General features: G+C 37.5%; 1 protein-coding gene across 1 annotated transcript in view; it reads right to left on the reverse strand.

The window, feature by feature from the left end:
• Window positions 1–12,693, reverse strand: part of LOC127623255 (tumor necrosis factor receptor superfamily member 19L-like) — a 32,018-nt gene that overhangs the window by 8,324 nt on the left and 11,001 nt on the right. Inside the window, exons 2-8 of the mRNA XM_052097622.1 lie at window positions 11,697–11,771; window positions 10,152–10,244; window positions 8,449–8,633; window positions 8,231–8,283; window positions 7,521–7,775; window positions 928–1,008; window positions 753–831 (exon numbers count right to left, since the gene is read on the reverse strand). Of these exons, the coding sequence (XP_051953582.1) occupies window positions 753–831; window positions 928–1,008; window positions 7,521–7,775; window positions 8,231–8,283; window positions 8,449–8,633; window positions 10,152–10,244; window positions 11,697–11,738 (788 nt within the window). The 5' untranslated portion in view covers window positions 11,739–11,771. The remainder of the gene's footprint in view (window positions 1–752; window positions 832–927; window positions 1,009–7,520; window positions 7,776–8,230; window positions 8,284–8,448; window positions 8,634–10,151; window positions 10,245–11,696; window positions 11,772–12,693) is intronic.

Below are 12,693 nucleotides of genomic sequence, written 5' to 3' on the forward strand. Positions count from 1 at the left end.
AGTGTATATATTTGAGTGTATTCCACCCTCCCAACCCTGTCCATAGTGAACTGTGACATCATCTCATTTAGATGATTCATGCTTTAAAACCTTGGAATTATCTGATAAACCAATATAAATGTATTAAGAGACAGAGACAGACCACCTGTAAAAACCGAATGGAAGATATCACAACACAACTTTCTGGCTATAGGAGAGGATATCTCGCCTTTAAATTAAAAGAACCAATCATCTTAATTGCCTTTGGTCTTTTATGACAGTCCTTATTTACACACATGCATTAGCTGGAGAGACATGAAAAATACATGTTTTGAGGCTGATTTGAGCTAAAGCAAAGCACGATTTATGATAACATTGTTGTCTGTTTCCAGTTTCCTAACGTATTCATTTTCTAAAGTACGTTTTTGCAAGATCTAGTGTGGATGAGTGGTGTAAATGCAGTAAAATTGATGTGTTTTTAAACAAAAACCTTTCAGTGTGGACGTGGCCTAATATGGCCACCAAGTGAACCTATTTGCTTTAAAAGAACTTTGATAATTGTACACACTTTCACAAACAAAGTGTCATTATGTACAGATTTCAATCCATTTCTAATCAAATTATTATTTTTTTTTTTACTGTGACAACCAGCAATAATGTACTATCAACCTTTCCCAAATACTGTATATGCCACCAAGTCAATTGAGACCTGTTTGTGAGTTTCTTGACATCAGGGTTGATGTGTTTGTGTGTCTGATAAAGTGTGTTCTTACTTGATAGATGAGCTTTTGTTCACAGCCATCTCTTTATTCTCATATTCCAGCAACAGTTCTTCCAGAGCAGCTGCGTTTTCTTTAACACACACACACAGACACAGACACACTCTATGAGACTCAGTGCTTTCACAGGCACTGTGATGTGAGGAGTGATTTAAGAAATATCACACACCTTTCTTCTCTGTGATGAGTCGAACCAGAACGCTGATTGTATCTTCATTGGAGTCATCGATAACATACGGACAAGCATTTCCTGAGTAAACAGAGAGAAAACAGTATTATATTACAGTATATATATTTTTTATTATTAACCATTTTTATTGATTCCATTCAACAAATTAAACATAACAGAAAATTTGGAATAAAATTTCAAATTAAAATATAAAATTAAACCCTTTCCCCGAACAAATCTACAGACCGAAATTGCACGTTGTCAGCTACTGACTGTCTTGTGTGTTTTATTCCTGCAGGGGGCGCTTGACAAATCACATCCTTCAAATCATTGTGGGGGACGTGTTTAACATTACCACAACATTAAAACCACTGACAGGTGAAGTGAATAACATTTATTATCTCATTACAATGGCACCTGTCAATGGGTGGGATATATCAGGCAGCAAGTGAACAGTTGAATTTCATGTGTTTGAAGCAGGAAAAATGGGCAAGAGTAAAAATCTTTTACCAAGGCCCTTCTCCCCCGATTGCTCAGTTTGCCTGGGCGGCCAACTCTAGGAAGAGTCCTGGTTGTTCCAAACTTCTTACATTTAAGAATTATGGAGGCCTCTGTGGTTACTTTGACCTCATTGTTTGGTTTTTGCTCTGATATGCATTTTCATCTGTGAGACATTATTTAGACAGGTGTGTGCCTTTCCAAATCATGACCAGTCAATTTAATTAGCCACAGGTGGATTCAAATCAAAGTGATCCAGAGAAATGTGATGCACCTGAGCTAAATTTAAAGTGTTATAGCAAAGGGTCTGAATACTGAAATATTTCAATTTTTCTTTTTAATAAATTTGCTAAGTTATCTAAAATCTGGTCTTTGCTTTGTCATTATGGGGTATGGAGTGTAGATTGATGTGAAAAAATAAATAATTTAAACTATTTTAGCATAAGGCTGCAACTTAACAAAATGTGAAAAATGAAGGGGTATGAATACTTTCTGAATACTTTCTTTTGCTATTGGGGTGAACTATTACCCAAACATGTTCTTGCCAGTTTTTGTGTGATTCACCCAAGGTTGTGTCAAATATTACTTCAATGGAGTCCAACAATTCCAAGCTTCAAAAAAGGACATAAAGGCAGCATAAAAGTAATCCATACCTCATGTCATGTGGTTCCATTTATGTCTTCTGAAGCAATACGATTATTTTTGGGGTAAGAACAGGCCAAAATGTAACTCCACATGAGTCTTTTGGATTATCTTTAAGCTGCCTTTATGTCCTTTTCTGGAGCTTGGAAGTGTTGGTCCCCATTAACTGGCATTGTATTGATTTATTCACATCAGACCTCCATCAAAATATTTTAGTTTGTGTTCTGCAGAAGAAAGTCATACGAGTTTGAGACATCATAGGGGTGACTAAATGATGATAGATTTGTCATTTTGTGTGAATTATTCCTTTAAACTGTTCTGTGGGTGTGTATGTGGTCTGCCATGATGTCATCCTTGTAATTAAGTGCTATGTTGAATAGATTTTTAATCACAAGCACAAGGAAGCTGCTGTGCTTAATGTGACGATTCTTTCCTTATTTGCAAAATCCACATGAGTTAGAAAAACCTGAAGTTCACTATGAGTCACTGGTATCACACAAAAAAATTAATATCACAACAAAAATGTCTTCATACTGCTGCTAAACTCTCTATTGTGATGAATTCCCTTTATTATTGGACACAGAAGGCTCACTGTGTCAGAAACAGTGGTCTCTATGGTAACCAGATTTCCCCCTGAGTTCCACAGTGAAGCAGCTGGGGACAGTAGAATGACACTCTGCTTTATTCAATCAGAATCAGCACTGCAGCCTAGCTTTATTCTGATTGACCAGGACCATTTGTTAGAATAGTCTGTCTGTCTGTCTGTCTGTCTGTCTGTCTGTCTGTCTATCTATCTATCTATCTATCTACCTTTCCCCGCCTTATCCATCCATCCATAATAATAACAATAAAATGCTGTAAGTGTATTGCTGATTCATTTCACATCTGATATAAGCGATTAGAATGTATCAGCTTACTGTTACACAATACTGAAATACTGCAGCTCAAGGTGCAAGTGCTTTCTAGATCTTGAAAGTGAAGCACTTGCGTAATCATCTTCTTTTGAAAGTGCCAAGGAAAGACATTTTGGTTCATTTGGAACCAGAAATCGACAAGGAACGCTCATGTAAAACAGAGTGGAAGTAACAGAGATGGCATGGAGATACACTCCAGAGACCACATCAACCTGGATATCCTCAACTGCTCTATAGAGTCCTGGATACAAACCAGACTTACACAACACAAGCTTTTAAATGCAACCTCTAACTGAGCCAGGACTTTCATTATTATACACTATATATATATATATATATATCTTGTGATATTTTGAATATGCCGTGTTCCCATGATTTCTTACATAAATGGTGTTTGATGTAACATGATAGGCTATTTTTATAGTTCTTGAATATAGGCCTAAAAATGGTTCAAGGAACAAAAACCGAAAAAAAATAAAAAAATAAATATAATTGTTTTAGCAGAACGTAACTGAAAACCGCAACTAATAGATTTTCAATCGTTCTGGAATGAAAACTATATTTTAAAATGCTGTTAAACCCTAACTGGTTAATTTTGTTCTGATAATTTTTTTCATGAAACTAAAGGCCAAAGGGTTTATCATAGTAAATTGTTTTAACTACACCAATTCTTGTTGCATGAAAATATATAACGTGTTTTGATCCTAAATGAAAACTGCTGCATCACACATTTTTTTGCCTAATTGCCTGTTGTGGATGTTACATTCTCTAAATTCACCTTTAAAACACCTTTTTAACAACTATGTATAAGTACTACAGTACATATACAGTACATGCCCAGCTAATTCAGGTGCAAGGAAAACATTATTAGAAGTAAAACGTTTCTCAGTTGTTTCCAGGTCTTATTGTTAGATATGATGCATTAATATAGTTTTGATGGGCCGGGTTCTAACTCAGAAGCAGATCTGTAATTAAAATTATATTTAACTGTTAATTAACTGCTTGTTATAATTTATGATTAATGAAAAAAGCCCCGTACCATGGTACAATTATCAAACTCAAGATAGTGTCTGTAGTTACAAACACATAGAAAATAACCACAACAATTCTAGGTGTTTATTCAGTACTGTGGCTAAATTGGATTGGAATAAAGCCTCAACAGAACCAGATCATTCTGTCAAAGCACAATAGTACTGACATCATGAATTTCTTTTCTGATAAAATAGAAATCATCAGAAATAAAATAGAATTATGCAATCGATTGTCTCCTCAGAAAACAGTGTCTCATAATTTTCCTCATGAGCATTTGCAATCCTTCACTGTCATAGTTCATGAAGAGCTAATAAAATTATTTAAAAAATTCAAAAGCCACAACATATATGCTAGATCCAATACCATCTAAACTCTTAAAAGAGGTATTCCCTGTAATCTCAGGACCTCTTCTTAATATTATTAACTCCTCGCTACCCTTAGGACATGTCCCAAGAATGTTCCATCATGATCATAACGATTACAAAATTCTGACCTATTAATAATTATTACATATTAATAGAATATTTAAATCCACAAAAGGAGGTAGATCCTTTTCCTATTTCCTAGGACAATGCATCTAGGTGAACTTCTGCAGTTAATCCAGGATGGACTTCAAAGACATTAGTCAATAATCTTACAGTTCATACTAAATCTGTTTTAAACACTGGCCCTAAACAATTACTTAGTTGACAAATTTTAAACCATGACTTGCACTGCACACGAATACCTAATATTGGCATTATATTCATGCTGTTTAGCCAGAGGGGAACTGGCCCCCACAGTGAGCCTTGTTTGTCCCAAGGTTATTTTTCTCCATTAAACAATATCTTATAGAGTTTTGTGTTCCTTGCCACAGTCGCCTTCAGCTTGCTCACTGGGGGTCTAAATACAATTATTGAACTATTGAATTATTTATTTTTATGCACAATTTACAATTACACAATGATGACTCTAAGACTTTATTGATATTACAGTTTCAATCTCTGTTAATGCATGATTTTCTGTAAAGCTGCTTTGAAACGATGTGTGTTGTGAAAAGCACTATACAAATAAAATTGACTTGAATTTCTATTCTGATAAATCCACCACACAGGAAAAAAAAAGCGTATTTTTGCTTATTTTGGTGAGGCTTTCTTTTCCAGACCATGTTGCTTGTTTCTCTTGCGATATCTGGCAACACTGCAATTGGTATTTCACCCACCCCTTAGCACAGAGTGCTGTCATTTTAAAAAGAGCGTTATTAACCATTCTTTTATTTTGATCTAACCAGTAACCTTTTGGAAAGGAGGCTGCGGAACTTCAAATGAAAGATTTATGTCCCTGCTTGAGTATTCATATTCCGTAACAGACAAGATGTCTAGCAGGGTTTTAGTAGTTTCTCTAGGTCATTGTCATGACAGTTGATAGCTAACATTGACCAAGACAGAACTAGTCACTCAGTACTAGTGTGCAGGGAACATTTACAAGAAGAGAACAGACTGAATAATTGATTGAAGGAAAGGAGATATAGAGGGAGTGTTGTTCAAAGATAGATGAGGAATGAAGGGATGCCTCATTTCACAGCATGTACAGTTCCTTGAGTTGTCACAGGTTGAAGCAGAGGCAAGACCCAAACGCAGAGTAAAAAATAAAAATAAAAACTACCCCATAGGGGAAAAACACAGTCAAGGGCAACAAACTAGATGACAGACAAACTGTCATCTAGTTTGGCAGACAAACGGTGCCCGGGACCAACCGAAACCAACAGACTGGAAAGCAAGCAGGACAGACATGAACATGGAAAAACCACAAGACAAAATGGCACTGGACAACACACACGAGGAGACAAAAATAGGGAAGGAAATCAAACAGGTTAATGGGCAGGGCAGGAATAACAAATTAACTAACAACGGGCAAACAAAGAGGCGGGGCAAAACAGAAACAAAACAAAGTCACATGCTCTCACAAAAACGCAGACACCCGAATGCACGAGCGCATATCGCCAAGACAACGGGCATGGTTTTTTGTCAATAATGTGTCCCGAATTTCTGTCAGGGATTTAGAATCAAAACTAGCGATGTGTGGTTCACAAAGTAAATGAATTTTAAGTAGTTTCTTTTCAATTAATTGCTCAAATGGCCTAGTAATACATTCTGAATCGCTTGCCATTCAGTCAGAATCACTGTATGGCTCCCACACAAGCCGAATAATTTGAAGCGGTTTCTCGCACAGTGAACCAGAATACTTTAGAACACAGAGAGCCCTGGATGAAGTGGAATATTTACCTACAATCCATTGCAATCAAACCTGTGAATCTATGCTATCATTTGACAACAATGAAGAATGTCTTAATGAATTTCAACACCTGTGTGTACAGCTTGTGAAAGATTCTAACCTGCAGGTAAACACATTTCCATTTTTTGGACATATATCTTAGAGCACCATGTAAATATCAAAGGGTGCCAAATGGTGTAGGACCAGCACTGGGTTCCAAAAATGTCTTTTTAAAATCTCCATTGCAAAAGTCATTTTTAGAATTAGTAAACCTTTCAAGATAGAGCTACATGAGCTCAAATGTTGTTGAAAGATGGTATAGTCATTTATGCATAATCTATAAAGCCACTTACAGTATATTCATAAAATACATTTAAGAGTGTGTTTTGATTTGAACTTGTGACCCTGGTGTTTTTAGGTAGCTAGCTCGTGTCAGCTAACATATATGTGCGTTTCAATTCAAACCTTGGCGTTGCTAGCCCCAATCGTGCTACATGAAGTTTCAACTTCATTTTTTAGAAAAAGCTCCTGGTTAAATAAGACAATACTCAAAATCCTTAAGGAAGATCCACCAATCAAAGTCGCAGGTACCATGGAAATAGGAATGGCAGCAATCGCCACAATGGTTTTTGTGTGAGTCTTCTTGGAGACTTACTGGCTTTACAGGCAAAACCAGAATCACCATATTCTAGTGCTACTATAGAGAAATCGCTCTGCTTATCAGACTCAAAATGGGTGCAGTTACACCCACTTATTCACATATGGACACAAAGAGGGGATACCTGTCTGTTCTCCTTATGTTCTCTGTGATTTTATTTAGTTTCACTCTCGGTTTCCAACCCTTAGTAGATGGGTTTTGGTGTAATGATTTGGTCTCTGTTGCTTTTCATATTAAACTATAAGGTTCTGTGATTTTAAGGGAAATCAGATTACAGTATATTCTGCTCCATATTAAGACTGATATGTGCATCAGTTCATCAGGTATTTGATTTCAGGGAGGTTCAATTATGTAGTTTAATAGGGTCATATCATAAGAAATAAAATGTTCCTTCATCCATTGAGATAAAAATGTTGTACTATTAAAAAAATGGTGTGACTTTCAGAACTCAAAACTTTCTTCCCAGTCAAAATTCATCATGATGAATCAGAAGAACCAACCTCATGTAGAATAAAACACCATTTTATATATCTAATGTGAGTGTACATCATTTTAAACACCTGTCAAAAGTACTAATCGTTCATCTAGGTGTGTACCTTCTTTCTGTGGGGTGGCAGACTCTTCGTCCAAGGCCTCTTTTTCGGCGTTGCAGCGGAAGCCCTTCTTCTTCAGTAGGTTGCAGATGAAAATCCCCAGCAGTCCCATCATGCAGAAGATAGGCACCAGTGCAAACACAGCATACTCAGTGCTCTTCTCCTCAGGACCGTGAATGCTGGTGGAGTTTGCACTTCCCACTCCAGACCTGCTGGGGGTGCTCTTACCAACGTTACGTTTGCGCCGACTGTCTAGCTCTGTAGAATAAACACACATGACATAATTAGTTGTGGTTCCTAAGGCAAGCATCACTATGGTGATTCCTATTGCTCACTTTAAGAAGAATGTTCTAATTTTTGGTTCATAAACCGTTAAGATTTATAGCTAGATACTTTCATATGAACTTATTATTATTAACCTAAGAACTTTCTACATTTTCTTAAGAAGATTTTTGTGAATTCGGTCTTTGAAAAGCATAGAAAGACTTCGGAGAGGGCCCTTTTTAAATTGGGCCAGTATGCAACACCTACCATCACCCAGGCAACCAATCACAACAGCCTAGCATGGTGCTTGGTGAGCTTTGCATAAACTAAAATTTTCTTCAGAAAGAGTAAAAATCAAGCTACTTATTATAATGTCTGATTACCTTTTTCATATACCATGATATTTACATGGTACTAGGCATTGATATAGGACACATATAAACACTTACTCCTGACGCAGGCATGGAAGGTTGAGGTCTTCCGTGTAGCAGCAGGGTGAAACCTGAAAAATATGTCAGATTTGGAAACTTTTATACTATGACAAACATATCCGTTGTGGCACCATGTGTTTGTTTAACTGGTATCAGAAGGACAAATCATAAAGGTGTCATGGTATATTCACTCCAGCGTATTTGTTCATGGACAATAAATATTTTCTGTTCTTTACCCAGGAAGACATCCTCCACACATGGTGTCAGAATGTGAGGTCGGTGCGGTGAGGGTCCAACGGTTGAGTTCTCTGCAGGAGGTATGTGGGCGGCACGGCTTAGTGTTAGGAGCATCTGAGAAGCTGCCTGGTGGGCAAATACGGCATGATTCAGTCACACCGGGACCCTCAGCTTTCCCACAAGCCTTAAAAAAAAACACAACTCGAATTATGTAATCACAAACTTTATGAAAGTACAAAGTGTTATTTCTCTTTAGAGACGATCAATAAAATAACCTATTTCTGAAATTTCATAAAAGGGAAAATCTTACAAAACCAGTCAAAATATGTCCAGGACATTAGAGAAAGAAGAGTAAGAAATAAAAAATTATATTTTGCTTAAAGAAATTAAAAAAACATGTTGTTTTTGTTTCCCCCAAATCTTTATTACTGTAATGAAAAATAAAATAATTATTTATTATTTAAATTGTAATTTTTTTTTTAATTGTCCTGACTTAAAGTTTATAAATGTGCTTAATTGTTATCAAAATATATAATAAATATCATAAATATTTAAACAATATAAAACATCAGTATTAAAAAAAATGATTACACATGATCTCTGGAATACTTGATTCTGATTGGTCAATAGCGCCATCTAGCAGTCTGATATTGCTCAATAACAACCGCACCTCCACGTATCAGACCGGTCATCTGGGTTTTGCGACCCATCACTGTGGATCTCTACAAGTAAACTAATAAAAGAATTTAAACTCAAATCAATGTTTCATGTGCATTTATTTATTTGGCAAGTAGTTTTTTTAATAAGATGCATAATAAGTCATAAATTACTAAATAAACACCAATAGTACTCCAACACAAACTGGAGGTGGATTTCAGCAGTTCAGCGATTTATTTCTTCTCACTTACTTACATAATTTCAATGCAAATCAACATTTTAAGTTCATGTATTTATTTAATTGGTTAGAATATGTGGGATAATTCACTTCGGGGTCCTGCTCACCATTTTGGGGGTTTATTTTGCGATAAGAACCACCTGACTATACATTATCCCTAACAAAAAACAAACTAATTAATTAATATTTATAATAATTACTTTGAATTTTAGGGTAAAATGTGAAGTGAGTTTTTCCAACAAAATGTTTGGCATTTGGTTTTCAAGTTCACATAAGAACCCATAGAAATTGCAAAAATACAATAAAGCAACTTCTCTTTATATTTGTCTTAAGATGGTTATTTATATCTTCAGCTTTAGTGTGTCAATAGGAAAAATACATTTTAGACTCCCAAACATTACGTTTGCAAATAGAAAAAATAAGAATAGAAGAACAGGGCACTCTGCAAGAGATTGCATGGTCCCACAAAGCCTGAGATTACATAAAGAGACAGAAGCAATTTAGACCGCCGAAATAGATTGAATGCAGGTGTACCAAGGAGAATTGGTGCTGTTTTAAAGGCAATGTTAGTCACACCAAATATTGATTTAGCTTTTTTTATGTTTACTGGACTTTGTAAGATATTAATTGATAAATTAAAACTATTTATGGCATTATTTTTGAAGACATCTTCACTATGCAACATATTTCACAGGTGCCTAAAACTAATGCACAGTGCTGTATGACCAAACGGAGGTGCTTCCTGGAGTGTGATTGAATGCAGCGAGTTTTGCTTTGTTTGAATGTTGGGGGACTGTCTTGTCTCACCATGGTAGGCTCCTTTCCAGCAGGACAGAGTGGACAAACACAGCCCTCTTCCCATTGACACTGCGCCGCTATTGTCCCCCATAACTCCAGCAGCTAAAGAGAGACACAAACATGATCATTAAAATAAAAGATATACAGATATGCAAGCCATTTATTTGTTAATGCCTTGCGCCCCATCTGCTGGCAGGTCATCTCCGTCTACCTTGATCAGGGGAGGGGACAAGGGGGGAGAAAAAATTAATAAATTGGCACCTACAAGCCGATCGTGTCAAATTAACAAAACATGTAAAAAGAGAGGGAAAAGGCCAACATGGAGCGGCAGTAGGAGAGAGAGAGAGAGAGAGAGAGAGAGAGAGACAATAACTCGCCGGTTCTCCAATATGCCATAGCTTGGTCCTCGGCCACTCCTCCACCCTCTAATGGAGGACAGCCACAGCTCCAGATGGATTGGAGGCAGTCCTCCAGCCCCTGGCTGACGGAACGCCCCGCCATGCTTTTAGTGGACGGTAGGGGTCTCCCCCACCCCTGGCAGCGGTAACCGCTCCAGGCGGTTAGTTAGGAGCCCCTCCTCCCCTTGTGGTCGCTGGGCGTTCATCTGCTTCCAGGCGGCTGGGCTCCTCCGTCCTCTGGCGGATGGCCGCGGCTGCTCCTTTGGAATGGATGGTAGCGGCGAGAACTCCACTACGGCACATCCCTCCTCCTTCCTGGGATTTGGCACCAGTGTAAAGGGATTAAAGGGAAAGGAGGAGGCGAGAACCGGCTTGACGATATAGAAGATTAGTTTAATATAAAACTGAACCAAAAAGACACACACACACACACACACACACACACACACACACACACAGGTGTCAGGCAGCTGCCCATAAATCTCTCTCTCTGTCGCACTGCCATCTCCAGTCGCTCCTTATCCATCTCGGGCTAATCAGCCTGATTAGGGGTCAGGTGTGCGGAATCACAACCCGGCCCTGCCCTCCCACAGATAGTTCTTTAGTGCAGTATCATGCACTACAGTATAGGATGGTGCAAAATAGTACATTACAGCGCAGTACAGTATTGTAAAGAGCAGAATAGTACAGTATAGTTCAATACAGATTAGAATAATATAGCATTTTATAGTTTAGTGTCTTACACTATAGGATAATGCAGTATAGTATCAAATAGTGCAGAACAGTACAGTGTTCTGCACTGCAATACAGTACAGTACAATATAGTACAGTATAGTATAATGTAGTTTAAGACAAAAGCATTACAGGTCAGTATAGTATAAAATAGTGTGAGTAAAGTATGAGTATATAGATGGTTTTCCAAGGAGAATATTGCATGTTCTCTGCTTGGTGAAGGATGAGAATATTCAAGAGAAGTGTGAGAAGAACAGACACAAGGAAGCAAAGTGTTCTCAGAGAATCCTCATTTTATTGTCCCTCACAAATTCATCACTGACTGCTTAACACTTATCTGTGGTACAGATAGAGTGTGTGTGTGAGGACGCGCTGGAGAAAGAGATTCTTTAGTGAACAGTGTTGTGTTAACGAGCATACTTACGATGAGACAGACAGGAGCTGAGCAGTAAAGGTGGTTCTTCATCGTCTTCAAGATGTTCCTCTATACTCATGTAATCTGAAAAAATGCAAGAGCAACTCAGTGACACATACAACAAATATAACAACATAACATTAGAATCATTGATAAATAGCACTTAGACTGCAGCTCTCTTCTGATGGCCACTGTTGTGGCTTTGTATTTGTGCAAAAATAAACTACTGAGATAAATTGTGACATAAATAGTCAGATGGGCTGTGGTTTTTGGGCAGCTTAACTTGTCTTGGCCTACTTTTATCCCAAACATGCCTAGTCAGGCCATAACCCACTAAGTTGATCTACTGGAGCAAAAGAGTAAATTCTCTGATTCTCTGAAGGGTAGGTCATAGAGTTCTGCAGTAGCATCATTCTTTATGGATTACTACAAATTTTAACTTAGTCAGCATGCTCATACACAAACATACTCTAAATCAAAGCATTCGACAGAAGAAAGTCATTCGGTTTCTTACAGTAAATGACAGACTTTTCATTATTGGGTGAACCATTCCTTTAAGGACTAAATTAGAACTGTTGACCAATACAAAAGCTCAGACTTATGTCCACATTTCCACTTTGAAGTATTGTACGATAACTACCGCCTTGCTTCAACTTTGCATAATACAGCAGCACAAACTTAAAGGCAAATTGATACAAAGAAATCTTGAGCTATATATAAATAAATGTAAAATAAATAAATACAAGCATCATCTCAAGGATAAACAGACACCTACAATGCCTTGATCTTGTCACTGAGACAACAGAAAAGACTGTACTAGCACACAGGTGCTAACTGATACTTCCACACTTACCCCAGCGTGCTGTTAATCTCTGTTGCCCTGGTAACAGCTGCTCTGCTCAATATGGCAACCCTCGCTAAGAGTAACACTGTACCTGTCTTCATAACGGCGTCATTATTTATACTGCCACTCAAAACCACGGCTCCTCCCACAGCATGAGACAGG

This window comes from Xyrauchen texanus, chromosome 29, assembly GCF_025860055.1.
Source record: "Xyrauchen texanus isolate HMW12.3.18 chromosome 29, RBS_HiC_50CHRs, whole genome shotgun sequence".
NCBI lineage: Eukaryota > Metazoa > Chordata > Actinopteri > Cypriniformes > Catostomidae > Xyrauchen > Xyrauchen texanus.